General features: G+C 41.6%; 1 protein-coding gene across 1 annotated transcript; it reads right to left on the reverse strand.

Moving 5' to 3' along the window:
* Nucleotides 1–14,840: 14,840 nt before the first annotated feature.
* LOC112846275 (uncharacterized) lies at nt 14,841–15,861 on the reverse strand. The gene is made up of 2 exons (XM_025905708.1): nt 15,561–15,861; nt 14,841–15,518 (listed from the first exon to the last, which is right to left on the reverse strand). Exons 1-2 carry the CDS (start codon nt 15,817–15,819, stop codon nt 15,079–15,081), a joined length of 699 nt encoding a protein of 232 aa, XP_025761493.1. The 5' UTR covers nt 15,820–15,861; the 3' UTR covers nt 14,841–15,078.
* Nucleotides 15,862–17,681: the final 1,820 nt, after the last annotated feature.

The raw sequence follows: 17,681 nt of genomic DNA on the forward strand, positions 1-17,681 counted from the left end.
ACGTGCGCATCAAGATAAACTTACAGATTTAAGAATAAAAAGTGTCAAAAAGTCTGGATCCTTACCTGAGAGTTTCAAGTTTACAGTGAGGACTCTTTAGTCCAACACACAGCAAATCCAATTCTGAATCCTGCAGCTTGTTCGAGCTCAGGTCCAGCTCTCTCAGATGATTGGATGGGGAGCTGAGAATTTCAGACAAAGCTTCAACGCTTCTTTCTGAGAGTTTGCAATAACCCAGCCTGAGGAAGAATGGAGACATATTCTTTTATTCATCTAGCATTATTAAACATATTTGTTCATAGTTTCACTCACAGCACTTTCTTGGATGTTTTGACCACTGGCAGCAGCTTCAAAAATGCCTTCTCTGAACCAGAGTATTTCCGCAGGTCGAACTCATCCAGATCTGATGACAGTAAGATGAAGACCAGAGCTGACCACTGAACAGGAGACAGTTCATCCTGGAAGAGACGTCCTGGCCTCAGGGACTGTTGGATCTCCTCCACTAGAGAACGATCATCCAGTTCATTCAGACAGTGGAACAGATTGATGCTTTTCTCTGCAGACAGATTCCCACTGAGCTTCTTCTTGATGTACTGAACTGTTTCCTGATTGGTCTCTGAGCTACTTCCTGTCTGTGTCAACATGCATAGGAGATCCTGATTGGTCTGCAGTGAAAGACCCAGGAGGAAGCGGAGGAACAAGTCCAGGTGTCCATTTGGACTCTTTAAGGCCTTGTCCACAGCACTCTGGTAGAAGTCTTTTACAGTAAGTTTTTTTTTGAAGATTTTAGAGAGAAGAGATTGTTTCTTCAGCAGGTTGACTCCAGAGTTGATGAAGGTCAGATAGACATGAAGTGCAGCAAAGAACTCCTGAATGCTCAGATGGACGAAACAGTAAACAACGTTGTTGAACATGTGGCACTCATCAGCTTTAAAGATCTGTGTGAACACTCCTGAGTACACTGAGGCTGCTCTGATATCGATGCCACACTCTGTCAGGTCTGATTTATAGAAGATCAGGTTTCCTTTCTGCAGCTGATCAAAAGCCAGTTTTCCCAGAGACTCATTCATCTTCCTGCATGAATCTGTCTCAGCTTCTCCATCATACTTCGTGTCCTTTGTTTTTAGGTGAAATAGCACAAGGCGTAGGTAGAGCTGTGTGAGATTCTTGGGTAGATCTTCACTCTCTTTGTTCTTCATGACAATCTCCAGAACTGTAGCAGTGATCCAGCAGAAGGCTGGGATGTGGCACATGATGTAGAGGCTTCGTGATGTCTTGATGTGAGAGATGATGCTGCTGGCCTGCTCCTCATCGCTGAATCTCTTCCTGAAGTACTCCTCCTTCTGTGGGTCAGTGAACCCTCTGACCTCTGTCACCATGCCATCAGAGTCAGGAGGAATCTGATTGGCTGCTGCAGGTCGTGTGGTTATCCAGAGGCGAGCAGAGGGAAGCAGTTTTCCCCTGATGAGGTTTATCAGCAGCACATCCACTGAGGTGGACTTTCTAGGGTCAGTCAGGATTGTAGTTTTGTGGAAGTCCAGAGGAATACGACACTCATCCAGACCATCAAAGATGAACACAACCTGGAAGTCTTCAAAGCTGCAGATTCCTGCTTCTTTGGTTTCAGTAAAGAAGTGATGAACAAGTTCCACCAAGCTGAACTTTTCCTCTTTCAGCAGATTCAGCTCTCTGAAAGTGAATAGAAATGTGAACTGGATGTCCTGGTTGGCTTTGTCTTCAGCCCAGTCCAGAGTGAACTTCTGTGTTAGGACTGTTTTCCCAATGCCAGCCACTCCCATCGTCAGCACTGTTCTGATTGGTTTATCTCTTCCAGGTGGGAGTTTAAAGATGTCTTCTTGTCTGATGGTTGTTACTGGTCTGTCTGGTTTCCTGGATGCTGTTTCAATCTGTCTGACCTCATGTTCATCATTGACCTCTGCAGTCCCTCCCTCTGTGATGTAGAGCTCTGTGTAGATCTGATTCAGAAGGGTTGGGTTTCCTGCTGTAGAAATCCCCTCAAACACACACTGGAACTTCTTCTTCAGGTTTGACTTGAGTTTGAGCTGACACTCAGGGAGAATCTCTGCATGAAGATACAGCAAATGACACAAATGAGAAAACTGCATTCTGGTTACTGTGGTTATGTGTTCAGTTCACTGGACTCTTGGTGTCATAATCTGGGTGAGTCTGAGTAACTTTCCACAGCATCAGCTCTCCTCCCCTGGGTGGAGCCCTCCTCACTCCTCCCTGCTCCTCACCTGTTGGCAATTACTCCGGCAGTATTTATGACCAGCACTCACAATGAACCTTCATCAGATTGTCGGTTCTCTGCCTCACATTTTGTCTTGTGCTCCTCAGCGTGTTTTGCTTAACCCTCTATTCCTGTTCCCTAGCCGGCACCTGGATATATCTTCCAACTCTTGCCATAAGTCACGCCTCAGGATTCTAGCCAGCCACTGCTGGTAAAACTCACTCTTGCAAACTGCCATCCTCACCTGCCTGCCTCCCTGTACACCCACATCTCACTCTGTACCCAGATTTAATTCATCTCCTCCTCCAGCTAATCTCCACCTGCAGCCACGTAAGACCTCTTAGTTAGTCAGTTTTATTTATACAGCACCAAATCAATACTAGCAACATTTCACATATTACATAAACGACACTATGGAGCCAGTAATGAATAAATATATAGAATAAATGAAAGAATTTCAAGTATAAAAGTTTTTTGTTTTATATATTCCTCCAGATAACAACAACAGTCACACAATGTGCTTTATATTGTAAGGTAAAGAACCTACAATAATACAACAACAAAAAAAAACAACTATCTTTTTGGGGCCTGAAAACTGAAGGCTCTGCCTCCCATTCTACTTTTAAATACTCTAGGAACAACAAGTAGGCCTGCAGTGTGAGAGCGAAGTGCTCTAATAGGGTGATATGGTACTACAAGGTCATTAAGATAAGATGAGGCCTGATTATTTAAGACCTTGTATGTGAGGAGCAGGATTTTGAATTCTGGATTTAACAGGAAGCCAATGAAGGGAAGCCAATACAGGAGAAATCTGCCCTCTCTTTCTAGTCCCTGTCAGGACTCTTGCTGCAGCATTTTGGATTAACTGAAGGCTTTTCAGGGAGTTTTTTGGACTTCCTGATAATAAAGAATTACAGTAGTCCAGCCTGGAAGTAATAAATGCATGAACTAGTTTTTTCAGCGTCACTCTGAGACAGGATATTTCTAATTTTAGAGATGTTGCACAAATGGAAGAAAGCAGTCTTACATATTTGTTTAATATGTGCGTTGAAGGACATGTCCTGGTCAAAAATGACTCCAAGGTTCCTCACAGTGTTACTGGAGGCCAAGGTAATGCCATCCAGAGTAAGAATCTGGTTAGATACCATATTTCTAAGATTTTCAGGGCCGAGTACAATAACCTCAGTTTGATCTGAATTAAGAAGCAGAAAGTTAGCGGCCATCCAGGTCTTTGTCTCTAAGACATTCCTGCAGTTTAACTAATTGGTGTGTGTTATCTGGCTTCATGGACAGATAGAGCTGGGTGTCATCTGCACAGCAGTGTAAATGTATGCTATGTCTTCTAATGATGCTGCCTAAGGGAAGCATGGTAATGGGAGTGTTGCCAGCAGAAGGCTGAAGTGGAATCTCCCAGAAAGCTGCAGAAGAAAACACATGAGCTGAAATGCTGGATTTCAGTCAAATAAGGAGAACTGCTGCTTTCCTCCAACTTTTGACCAATCACCTTAGTGTCCTGTTTATCAACCATAATAAAAAGCATTTACTGTCTGGGCATTTTTTTTGTTTGGGTCTCCAAACAGCAGAAAGAAATGGCAGCAGTTAAAAAAAAAAAAAAACTTTCCTTCAACTGGTAAATAGATTTAAGAAAAAGCACTTTGATCATATTTGTGACATGTCCCGAACTGTTGTTGTCGCCTCATTTATGTTGATAAAATAGCTCTAAAACCAATCTGACAATATAAATCTGTAAAATGGACAGAAAACCTGCTGCTGGTCCCATTTTAATCAAACCAACCCAAAGAGCAAATATTCATGTGTACACAGGAGGTTATTTGTGCAGATGCATAAAACACATATAAACTGTTGGCTTTCTCCTGGCAGTCTCTCACTCCTGAAAGTGCACGTATATATTCAGTGTGTTTTGAATTAATTTGATCCTATGGATGCTTATGGGACCTGTGTAATGTTAACTAATGTTTTTATTGTTTGTGTTCTATGTTTAGTCATTCCCTGACTTACCTTGGGGTTCTGGGATGATGTTATTTAAATTCTCCAACAGATCATTCCTGTTTATGCTCCCCAAAAGATTTTTAGTGACCTCAAAAGTGTTGATGCAGTAGGTATGAAACATCAGATCCACTATGTCCATCCTCTCTGCATTCTCCAGTTTACTCTCTGGGATTGCTGGTAAACCTTGTACAGACCCATTGTTCTTCAGATACCACTTGAATTTTTCAAAGTCATCACGTCCCAAATCCTCCAAAGTCCCCAGAAGGATTTCTTTAGGTGTCGTCATCTTTTACCCTGTAAGGATGCGATAAACACAAAGACTGTAACAACAGCTGGAGAGGTAATTGTCTGATTTATCAGAATTTAACATGATTCTAACAGCAGTTCATAACTACCACCAATAAATTTCTAAGGCTCAGAATGCAACAAAATTGCACATAAAGAAGCACATAGAGAAGTATCCAAGTAACACTTGGATACAATATAAAATAAACCATATAAATAAAGAAAACATATCAACTAAATATATACACTACCCATCAAACATTTTAGAACACCCCAATTTTTCCAGTGTTTTTGTCACGGTTTGCGGGGCAAGCCGTGTGTAAATTATTAAAGGACCCTTTATGCAGGCAGCTCAGATGCAAGTTGTTTATTCATCACATGGTGATACAAACACAAATGGCGATGGTGATCATGGAAACTAAGCAAAAACCTAAAGTGGGAAAATTAACAGAAAAAAAACAGATGCAGGGAGCGACAACCTCAGACGACGGAGGGAGATACGCAGAAGCAGCAACTAACAGAGGCAAACACAAGGCTTAAATACACAGAGGGATAACGAGGGAATTAGACACAGAAGGAGGACACAGCTGGGAGTGATTGACAAGACGAGACAGAGGAAATGCAAACTAAACCCACTGACATTACACACGGACCTTCACAACAAAGCAGGAAGTACATAGACTGAACTTAGAGGTACAATAAAACACAGAACCAAAATGTAAGAATAAACAAAGATACATCATGAAATCAAAGATTAACAATACAAAACAGAAAACACTGAGTCACAGACCCAGGATCGTGACAGTTTTATTGAACATATCCAGTTTAATATCTCATTGCACTCTGAAATGAAAGCATAGTGCAAATAAGCAATTGGAGTTAAAATAAATCATGAAATACATTTATACACCAAAGTTTATTCTAAACTTTTGACTGAACACACCTGTGGCTTCTTTCTACAATAGAAATCAAATGTTCTCCCATATCTGTAGCAGAAGCTCCCATAAATGTGGACCTTGTAGGCTGCTTTGCTTTCACCCTTCTGTCCAGTTCAACCAGCTCGATGGGGTTTTTGTCTGGAGAATGTGCTGGACACTCCATGTTTCCAAGCTCACCACCTTGTTCTTTGTTCCTGAGGTAGTTCTGGCACAGCTTGGACTGATGTTTGGGTCATTATCTTGCTGTAGGATGAACCTCTGACCGACCAAAGGGTCCTGCATGGTGCGGCAGGATGCTGTGGTAGCTGTTTTGGTTCAGGGAGCCTCTCACTCTGCACAAGTCATTGACTCTGGATCAGCAAACAGCCCCAGACCTCCCACTTCCTCCTCCATGTTTGACAGTTAATGAACCTACTTCCGGTTGCGCCGTAAGATGGCTGCACCGACAAGAGCTCCCAGTCATCTCAGCAAAAATGTTATTATTTATTTTGTACTGCTTTCTATTTCTGTGCACACAGCGTGATCATACACTCGGTATGACAGACAAACGCTTTTGGAGCTACGTTCGTCAGCCAGTTCGGACTTTACAGCGAGTTTCGACTCCGTGGACGCTCTGCTGCCTGGGATCCTTTGTTTACTTGCACGACGTCGAGGGAAAACAAAGAGGGTGAAACGCGCCGGAGTTTTGTGGTGAATGCGACAGAGAAACAGCAAGCCACCTCTCCCCAGCATCCTGCTCGCGAATCTCCAGTCTCTTGACAACAAACTTGACGAGCTGCGTGCACGGATTAAACACCAACAAGACATCAGGAACTGCTGCGTTCTGGCCTTCACAGAGACATGGCTGGAGCCCAGCGTCCCCGACTGCGGCATCATGCAGAATGGATTCACTGTTTACCGGGGAGACCGAACGAAGGACTCAGGCAAGAAAAGGACAGGAGGGGTGTGCTTTATGGTTAACTCTTTGTGGGCTAGAGATGTGTGTATCTTAAAAACTTACTGCTCTCAGAGAGTCGAGCTACTGACCATTAAAGTCAGGCCTTTTTACCTCCCGAGGGAGTTCAGCTCAGTTCTCCTCTCAGCTGTTTACATTCCCCCACATGCTGATAAAGCTACGGCTATGGACGAACTGTATGACATCATTACTGGACTTGAGAACAAAAATCCAGAAGCTGCCTTTATTGTGCTGGGAGACTTCAACAGAGCCAACATGAAGAAGGTTCTCCCCAAATACTATCAGCACATCTCCTTCCCCACAAGAGGTGATCAAACACTGGACCATTGTTACACTCCATTCAAAGAGTGCTACAAACCCCTCCCCAGCCCAGCTTTTGGTAAGGCAGACCATTGTTCCATTCTGCTGCTGCCTGCATACAGACAAAGACTGAAACAGGAAAAACCAGCTTCCAGGGTCATCTACAAATGGGACAGTGAGGCTGAGGAGGTCCTACAGGACTGCTTTGACACAACTGACTGGCAGATATTTGTGGATGCAGCTGATGGCAATGAACTCACAGACTCTGTCATTGGATATATTGGAAAGTGCATGGATGATACCATCACTAAAACCACCGTCCGCAAATATTCAAATCAGAAACCCTGGGTAAATAAAGACGTTCGTGCCAAGCTAAAAGTGCGAACCTCTGCCTTTAACTCCGGGGATGCTGATGCATATAAAGCAGCCAGGTATGACCTCCGAAAGTCCATAAAAAAGGCCAGAAAGGACTACAGGTACAAAATGGAGTCCAGCTACCACAGCTTTGACACCAGGCGACTGTGGAATGGACTGCACTGCATCACTGACTACAAGAAGGACAACACTGTCAGTGTTCAGTGAGGACAGTGAGGCTGTAACTTTAACTCTGAAAATGGAAGCTGTGAGATGGACCTTTAAAAAGGTCAATCCTCACAAAGCTCCAGGACCGGACGGCATCCCAGGCCGGCTTCTCAGAGTGTGTGCCGACCAGCTGGCAGAGGTGTTCACCAACATCTTCAACCTCTCCCTGAGGCAGTCAGTGGTCCCCACGTCCCTCAAAGCATCCACCATCATTCCTGTTCCCAAAAAATCAGTGGTCTCCTGTCTGAATGACTACCGTCCTGTTGCACTGACATCCGTCATCATGAAGTGCCTGGAGTGGCTGGTCAAAGATCACATCTGCTCCTCCCTCCCTGACACACTGGACCAGGGGTGGGCAATCTCAGTCCACGAGGGCCGGTGTCCCTGCAGGTTTTAGATCTCACCTTGGGTCAACACACCTGAATCACATGATTAATTCGTTACCAGGCCTCTGGAGAACTTCAGGACATGTTGAGGAGCTAATTTAGCCATTTAAATCAGCTGTGTTGGTCTAGGACACATCTAAAACCTGCAGGGACACCGGCCCTTGTGGACTGAGATTTCCCACCCCTGCACTGGACCCTCTTCAGTTTGCCTATCGGACAAACAGAGCCACAGAGGATGCCATCGCCCTGGCAACGCACACCACCCTCACTCACCTGGAAAAAGGGAATACATATGCAAGGATGCTCCTCATCAACTACAGCTCGGCATTTAACACCATCATCCCCTCAAAACTTGCCACGAAGCTTGTCGACCTTGGGCTGGGAACACCAATCGGCAGATGGATTCTAAACTTTCTCACAAACAGGCCCCAGGTGGTGAGAGTTGGTAAGCACACCTCCTCACCACTCATCCTATACACAGGTATGCCACAGGGTTGTGTGCTTAGCCCCCTCCTATATTCCCTGTTCACACACGACTGTGTTGCTAATCACGACTCCAACATCATCATCAAGTTTGCGGATGACACAACCATCATAGGCCTCATCACAGACAACGATGAGACGGCCTATAGAGAGGAGGTGATGGCACTGTACGAGTGGTGTCTGGAAAAAAACCTGACTCTCAACATCAGCAAAACTAGAGAAATGATAGTGGACTACCGGAAACGACCAGTCAGTGAACACCAACCCATCAACATCAACGGTGTCAAGGTCGAAAGGGTCAGCAGCTTCAAATTCCTTGGAGTCAACATCCCAGAGGACTTCTCCTGGACCCTTCACACAGACACTGCTATCAGGAAAGCTCGCCAGTGGCTTTACTTCCTGAGGAGGCTGAGGAAGTTTGGCATGAATGCCAACATCACCTCAAATTTCTAAAGGTGTGTAATTGAGAGCTTGCTGACGAGCTGCATTACAGTTTGGTATGGAAGATGCACATCACTGGCATGAGGCTTCCTGCCATTCAGGACATTTATCTTCAGCGATGCCTCCGTAAAGCACACAGCATCATCAAGGACCACAGCCACCCAGCACATCAGCTGTTCTCCTTGTTACCATCTGGCAGACGTTACAGGAGTCTGTCTGTTCAGACTACAAGACTTAAAAACAGTTTTTACCACCAGGCCATACGACACCTCAACCACAACACTTAAACACACACAACGCACTACACAGGACGCACTGAGAAGCTACCCTGCAGCTTCACAAGTACTCTGTTTAATCTGCACTGGTTACTCCACTTTATTGATATTTATATTTAAAAAGTGCAATACTGTAATAATTTACTACCACTAAAAAACTTTGTACTGTTCAGTTTGTACTGCTGCTCATTCCTGTGCAATATCCCATCTGCCCCCCCCCCGTCATATTCATTTTCAAGATTTTCTTTATTTAATCACTAGTGTACATATATTTATATATACTTGTATATTTAGTCATCTTTTCACTTTTACTACGTCTCTCAAATATTTTGCTCTTTACTATTTTTCTATTTATTTTTTATTATTTTATTTTATTTTATTCTACTGTACCATGCTGCTGAGTGACTGCTGCTCGTCAAACACATTTCATTGCAATGTTGACCCTGTGCTAACTTGCATATGACAAATAAAACTGAAACTGAACTGAAAGAAAAGCGTCTGGACTTCTTTGAGTTGCTTCAAGAAGTTTCACCTGAGAAGCTTCTTCAGTTCTAAGAGGAACTGATGGAGAGTCCCAGATTTTAAGCCCTATGAGAGTGTCACCAATAGGGCCATGGACCCCCTATTGATCCTCTACCTAATTTTTCAAATACCCTCCAACCATTTTTTTCCACTTGTCTAATTTACGAGGCTGCAGTATATTTCAGTTGTCATGGAGCCAGAGGCCAAGTACACCCTGGATTGGTACCAAGACAACCTTCCAAGCTCATGTTTAACCTGCTTCTACTAAAATGTGAGAGTTCAGCTCAACGACTCTTATTTGGTCTTCGTAGGTAGATAACTGCACAGACAGCAGGGGTTCAGACCTTTCACACCAGCACATCAAAACTACACACATTTCCACCTTAATAGTGGATCATTTCAAACTGTTGGGAAAAACTGCAGCCAAACCTCCACCCTGTCCACTTTCTCTGCGCTGACTCACATGTGATGAGTATAATTCACAAATAAGATGGTCCTCTCCAGACCTAGATGATGTTTATTTTAAAAATATCAAATCAGGCTGATTTCAAGTTATAAAATTAGTTTACTATGAAGTCCTCTAACATTAAGAAAACCAAACGTTACCAAGGTGGATGGAGGTAGCAAAGACATTTTAGGTTGTAAGCAAATTCTTAATAAATTAAGCTTAACATGTATCAGTGTTCAGAGTGGGACTGACATAACAGGGACCGAGAGACTGGTCAACACATGTGGGCAGATGTGCTGACAGTGTAGGGCAGAGTATGCAGGTCGTGGATTCCCAGAGAGGTGGGACAGAAAGAGTTTATTAGCATTGCTGTTCCTGAAAGTAAAGGATCTTTGTTCTTAATCAAAGATTTAATAACACTATAAGTTTGATTATTAAAATAAATAAGAAATGTAGTTTAAATTCTAATGTCTGGATTTTGTGTGAGTACACATGATTCAGCTTCAAACTTGGCAGATTAGTGTCTGCAGGAATGATAAGAAACTGCCAAACCTTTATGAAGCATGATTTTAATTTAAAAAAGGGTATTAATTTTTAGGATTGATATTTTTTACATTGTCATTTATGCTTAGAAACATATAATCATTTGTGCATGTGTGCAAATCTGTGTGCACTCTGTGCACCATACACCCTCAACGTTATTATTTCCATTATAGCTTTAGAAACCAGACTGTTCTGTTTCTTAAAGTCTAAGACTTCACACCTTTAATTGTCCTATTGCAAGTTCCTGGTTTTTTTTTTAAACATATGTTTATTTGTTTTTTGTTTGTTTGTTTTTTTTCCAACAGTATCCAACACAAAAATATAATGAACATATAGCAGGTATTAAAATAATAATAATAATAATAATAATAATAATAATAATAGAAATGTTAATCCTAAAGGAATTCAAAATAAGTGAATAATTAAATAATTAAGATAGCAAACAATACAAATAAATACAATTTAAAAAAAGAAAAAAAAAGAAAAAAAAATCATAACGTAGGTTACACAGTATATGCCCAACAACAATTCAGACATTATTCATCATTATCTAGTTATCTTATTCACTTATAGCATAGATCAATTATATTAGGATCAAATTTATTCAATTGCACAGGGGATATGTATGTTCGCATTATCCAGTTAAATTGTATCATTCTCAAACGAGTGTTAATGGTTTGAGTGTGTGCTTTTAAACATATTTTACTCCATTCAGTAGATGAAATATCTTCTTGTAAGTCACTAATCCACTCCCGTCTTCTACCATCAGAGTTGTCCTTATGGTTTTCAACTAACATGCTATAAAACTGGGACACCAGTCTTTTACCAAAACAGTTTTTTGTAACATGAGTTTCTAGGATGGAGAGTGGGGGTTAATGTACTGAGTTGTTTAAGTGTGCCAGAATAAAACTTCTAAGTTGTAAATACTTAAAGAAGTGTTTCTGCGGTATATTAAACTTTGCCCTTAATTCACCGAATGACATTAGAGAGTATTCCTCATATAAGTCCTGTAATTTCGCAACACCCTTGTTAAGCCATTCTTTAAAGCCCAAGTCATTCTTAGCCGGAGCAAAGAGTTCATTACCCCAAATTGGGGAGAAACAGGACAACCTTGGAGAGTCATTCAACATTTTTTGTATTTCATGCCAAACAACAACAGTGTTTTTTACAAAGGGATTAGTAGTAGTTTTCTTTAAAGTTTTAAAGGGTGCTCAGTATAGATAGCTATGTAATGACAAACCCTTTGAGGACATTTTTTCAATTTCTAACCAGGGAAGGAAAATATCGTTTGAAAACCAAAACATAGTGGCCCTCAGCTGAGCAGCCCAATAATACCATTCTAAATTTGGAAATTGTAGCCCTCCTCTATCATATGGTAAATACAAGAGGGAGAGTCTGAGTCTTGGCTTCCTATTGTTCCAGATGAAATTAGAGAGGAGCTTTCTGGTCTTGGAAAAAAAAGAAGGAGGAGGGGCCAGCGGAACTGACTGAAAGATATATAGAAATTTAGGTAATATAGTCATTTTTACTATGTTTATTCTTCCCAGTAAAGAAAGAGGCAATGATATTAATCTAGTGATCTCTTCCGACACCTCTATTACCATGGGCTCATAATTGGCTGAACTAAGATCGCTTATCTTTGGGGTTACTCTGATGCCCAAATATTTAAATCCCTCTGTGGCATTCACAAATGGATGGGACACAACTGGTTTCATCCTCTCATTTACATTTAAAAACATAATGGATGATTTTTCTTTATTCACTTTGAACCCAGAGAAACTGCCAAATTGATCAAATAGCTTCAGGAGAGATGGTATTGATTCTGCGAGGTGTGATAGAAACAGAATAGTATCATCAGCGTACATTGCTGTTTTGTGTAGCGTCTCCCCAATCTTAATACCATGGATTGAAGGATGTGATCTAATTGCTATTGCTAAAGGTTCCATGGCTAGTACAAAAAGCAGAGGTGAAATTGGAGACCCTTGTCTGGTGCCTCTAAATAGCTCAAAAGGATGAGAGATGAGATTATTGGTAGATACCATTGCAACCGAATCAGCAAGTAAAATTTCAACCCATCTACGGAAGTGATCACCGAATCCAAAACGCTTAAGCACCTCAATTAGATAGGGCCATTCAACTCGATCGAATGCCTTCTCCGCATCGAGTGATAGTATTGCAGTATCAGGTGACTCTTCACATTTGTGGATTATATTGAGAACTCTCCTCACGTTGTGGAACCCCTGACGATTTTGAACGAAACCATTTTGATCTCCATGTATAATGGCTGGAAGAGCCCTCTCCAGCCTCATAGCCAGAGCCTTAGCTATGATTTTGGAGTCAGAATTTAACAGCGATATGGGTCTGTAAGAACCGCTTTCGGCTGGCGCTTTGCTTGGTTTTAAAATGAGAGTGATCAGGGCACTACGTAATGTAGCAGGGAGGCAACCTGTTTTAAAGGATTCCAAATAAACATCTAATAATGGGGGAATTAATTTTGCTTTAAATAGTTTGTAAATGTCTATCGGAAGCCCATCAGGACCCGAAGCCTTACCTCCCCTCATGTTCGTAATGGCATCAGAAACGTCATTGAAATTTATTTCTCTCTCCAATTCATTCTTCATACCCTCAGAAATACAAGGAAAGACCAATCTATCTAGGAAAGTATTTTGGTTCACCAGGTCTAGTGGACTGTCAGAATTATATAGGGTTTTATAATATGAGACAAAGGTGTTATTAATTTCTGTGGGATCCGTAGATAATTCCCCTTGATCGTTCCTAATTATATTAATGGCTCTGTCAGATTCAAGTTTCTTTATCTGCCAAGCTAGCAGTTTACCCGGCTTTTCTCCCTGATCATAAAACGTCTGTTTCAATCTTATTAGACCATCTTCAGCTTTAAGCATAGACAGCTCCTCGTATTTAGCTTTAAGGGTCAATAATTCCTGTTTTTTCTGTGTTGAATCATCTATGGTAACTTCTCTCTCTAATTCTCTAATTTTATTGTTTAATTCGTTCATTGTCTGTTTAAATTTGTTAAATTTAGAGCTGGTGAAACTTATCATTTGTCCTCTAATATATGCTTTAAAAGCTTCCCATCTAATGGCTGCAGTTGTTTGAGTTGTATTAATTGAGAAGTAGAGATCAATATGTTCTCCTACAAATTTTATAAAGTCAGAATCATGTATCCATTTAGGGTGTAAGCGCCACTTGTTTGAGCGGCTATTCACTTGTTCTACCTTGTAAAATAGTGAGGTTGGGGCATGGTCTGACAATACAATGCTGTCATATATACACTTAGTTATAGTGGGTAGCAAAGATGAGGAAATTAGAAAATAATCTATTCGGGAGTAGGATTTAAATACTGCTGAATAGCGTGAGAATTCTTGTTTATTAGGGTTTTGAATTCTCCATGGATCACAAAGGTTCAGATCTTTCAAATATTGTTGTATTTTTTTCCTTGTTTGAGAGTGTGAAGTGTCTATCCCTGATGAGCGGTCAAGCTTCGGGTCCAAAGTACAATTTAAATCTCCTGCCAATATTATCTTACCAGGAAGGGTAGCTATCAATAGAAATAAATTCTCAAAAAATGAAGGGTTATCATCATTAGGGCCATAAACATTAACTAAATTAAAAGTTTCTTTCAAGAGAGTTCCTTGAACCACCAAAAATCTGCCAGCTTTATCATAAATAGTGTTGTTTACTTGGAAAGGCACTGAATTATGAATTAACACCATAACCCCTCTCGAATGAGAAGGGCAACAGGATGCTAGCACTTTGCCTGGCCATCTCCTACGTACTTTCACCAGATCCTCTCTGAGTAAATGGGTCTCTTGGATAAACGCTATTGATGACTCAAGTTGTTTAAGCCTGGTAATAACCTGTTTTAGTTTAACCACTTTTACCATTCCTCTCACATTCCAAGAAATAAATTTAAAATTCTTATATGAAATCCTCATTCTTAATAATACATCAGATTGTGCAACATAGTATCATCTTTTGGTTGTTGGAAAACCTTTCAGTATCCCTAACTGTTGTGTTGGGAGTAAACCAGTAAAAAGCAACAAGTTGTGAAAAATACAAAAACACAAGCAAACAACATAAAATCTGCCATAAATGAACCCCCTTAGCTGTCAACCTGAAAGAGACAGCCCCTCGCCTTACCCCACCCTCCCCTGACCTTGGGGTGCAGTTAAGTGCACACGCTGATCCATCGTAAACAAGGGAGCAGCTAAACCGAACCGAGCTGACATTATGCTCAAACAAACCAAACCACCTGGATAATTGCGTCTCCTGACGAAAATATATATTCTACATGAACAAGTATGCATATAATGATCATTACAAACTTTCTTGCAGCATAGCTCTCATCCCGGAGAGCCGACTGTATGGCAAACAATCAACACTCCAAGACACAAATGAAAGCCCAAACAACGAGTGGACGTGGCCATATATCTATAAGGGGTAAATAAAATGCCCATTACATCTGAGGAGAATGAAGGAATGGTAAACCAAAGTAAACACAAAAAAAATAAATAAAATACTCTCCCCAAAAAATTTAACAGCAAGGATAAGCAATATTGGCCAGTAAATCCAACAATTTCAAATTACAGTTGTTATGGGCAGATAGTAAAGGATTAGACCGTTCCCATAGATAATCCGTTATATCTCTGTGTTCTGCAAACCTTGGATGAATTTTTCCGCATCTGCTGGGGTCTCAAAGACATGCGTATGTCCATCAGATGACACTCGTAGCTTCGCTGGGTAAATTAATCCGTAACGTAAGTTCATCGACCTCAGCTGCTGTTTTACCCGGTCAAAGCCCCTCCTTCGTCGGTGGAGATCTGTGGAAAGATCCGGGAAGAACATGACCTCTTGGCCCCCGCAGATAACTTTCCCTTTGGTCATAGCCGCTCGCATCACCCGAACTCTGTCTTGGAAGTTTAAAAACTTCACGATGAGGACTCTCGGTGTGGGTGGTCGATTGGGTTGCGTCCGGCCAGGCAACCGGTGAGCTCTTTCGATGAGAGGTTGTCTCGGGAATGTCGCTGGTCCCAGCGCTTCGGGGAGCCACTTCTCCAGGAAAGCCACCGCGTCATTTCCTTCTATTTTCTCCGGCACATTAACTAGTCGTAGGTTGGATCGACGAGAACGGTTTTCGAGGTCCTCAAGTTTGTTCGTAAGGAGAGCCACTTGTTTAACTAGCGCCTCTGTCTTGCCTTTCTCTGAGTTAACGGTGTCCTCCACGCTGCTAATGCGCTTCTCTGCCCCCTCCATGCGCATCGAGAAGTCCTGCGCGTCCCTTTTAACATCTTGGATCGCTGTCAGGACCACATCAATTTTTGTGGAAAAGTCACTTCTGATCCCGTCGAGTATTTGAATAACATCCAAGTTGTGGGCCATTCCAACACTCACGTCTAAGAGACAAACAGAACTAGCATCACCTGCAGAGTTAGCTTGATAGCTTGACTGAGACGTCGTCTTCCTCACTCGGAGTGTGCTTTAGATTTATTTTGTGCTTTCTTTGCCGGCATAATGTCGATAATAACTCGCTACAAGCAGTAGTTATCACTGTTCACGCAGTTAAAGGACAGTTTTCAGGAACTTACTGAAACATCGCCAGGAGCTCACAAAAATACGTGTGCCTAGTTCAGCAACATAACCACGCCCCCGCAAGTTCCTGTTTTTATACTTTAGCAAGACGCTTCTTTCTGCTTTTCTGCATACCTCATACACACAGTTTAAGTTCATTGAAAGGTCATATGTCTATGTATTGTATGGCCGGAAACACACACACATGCCTGCTTAAAACTGTGATTAACCCTTTAAGACCTACCATAGAACCAAGTCCGCCAGAGCTTATATTATATTTTTACATGTTGTAGTGCCATTGTTGCGAGCATTTCAAGTTGATATACATCAATACAACCATTATAGCTCAAATTTTAATAATATGTATGCATTAAGTGCATAGTAATTACATAAATTGCAAAAAAGTGCAATAAAGTACAAAAAAAAATTTAAAATCGTTTTTCTTTTTTTTAACATATATTTCTAGTTAGAGAAATTTAAGAGGCTTATCCCTCAAAACTGTAAATACAAAAAAGTTGCACAAACTAGTTTCCCACCAGTGTCTTCTTAGTTTTATTTTTGAAATACACCAATTTTCATATACTGCAGGAAAAATGAAAATAAATATTATAATGCAAATTTGCAAAATCACAGCATATGCATCAAAATAAACTATTTCCAGCAGTGCAATATGAGTCCTAAGCATCCCAGAAACGACACAGAAAGTCAGAAAGTCAAACATAACTTTTAAAAACACAAGTATAGGCTCACAAGGCCACGATGGTAAAAAACTACATTTCCGCAAAATGACGTCACTTCCGGTTTCGGGCAGGTCACGGCGGACATGCGATAGTTCGCGCTGATGGACGTAGGAAGTGTTATGAACGGCTGATCGGATCGGCAAGGCATGTTTCTGGAATATTATGTTTTTGTTGCTGCAAGTGCTTTTTATGCAGTTTTTGCAAAGCTATATGTGGAAGGAAACTGTGACCTAGGACAAGCTGATGGCATAAGATTTAAGTACAACTCCTCCGGTTTCATATGCAAAAAAAATTATTGCGCTAGCTTACGTGGTTGCAGTGCTACCGGAATTTAAAAATGGTTACGCAAAATGGAGCGTGTCCGCTCCGACCGGCTTTAAAGGGTTAAGGGTTGTTTACCAGCAGGGTTGACTTAAACCCAACATTAATGATTAAACACAGAATCATAATTGACATGTAATGTTGCTGATAGTAAGATAAACTTTGGTTTCATGTGCTTCAGATTTCCTGGACCTTCTTTGCTATCACCCTCAACCCCAGCTCTCCTTGGATTATCTTCATATTCAGGAAGAATACAAGGACCCTCACCTGCCTGCCCTCCAGCCTCACTCACCACCTTGGACACAGCGGAACTCAGGTCTGCCAGCCTTTCCACTACTCCCCTGGACTATCACTGCCTCTCCCTCAAAGCGAGGTTCACGCCGGTCACCAGTAAGCGCTATCAGTCAGTTTCACCTCTGCTAGGATACCCTGCACCTGCCACCTTCTTAACCCTGTTCTCTTTTCTTCCCAGACGCAACCGCTCCGTTCCTGTCGCAACCAGCTAAATCGCCGTTCACCCCCACTGACCCACGGCTACATCGTTAGCAACACCTTGTCACGTATCCACTTGTTGACTAAATAATAAACACTGCAAAACGTTTGAGCCGTCTC

The sequence above is a fragment of the Oreochromis niloticus genome, linkage group LG3 (genome assembly GCF_001858045.2).
Source record: "Oreochromis niloticus isolate F11D_XX linkage group LG3, O_niloticus_UMD_NMBU, whole genome shotgun sequence".
In the NCBI taxonomy this organism is placed as follows: Eukaryota; Metazoa; Chordata; class Actinopteri; order Cichliformes; family Cichlidae; genus Oreochromis; species Oreochromis niloticus.

Coding starts and splice junctions, on each gene's coding strand:
- LOC112846275 (XM_025905708.1), bottom strand. CDS start 15,819: ATGGCCCACAACTTGGATGTTATTCAAATACTCGACGGGATCAGAAGT. Junction 15,519..15,560: donor CCTCGAAAACCGTTCTCGTC/GATCCAACCTAC, acceptor AGAAAATAGAAG/GAAATGACGCGGTGGCTTTC.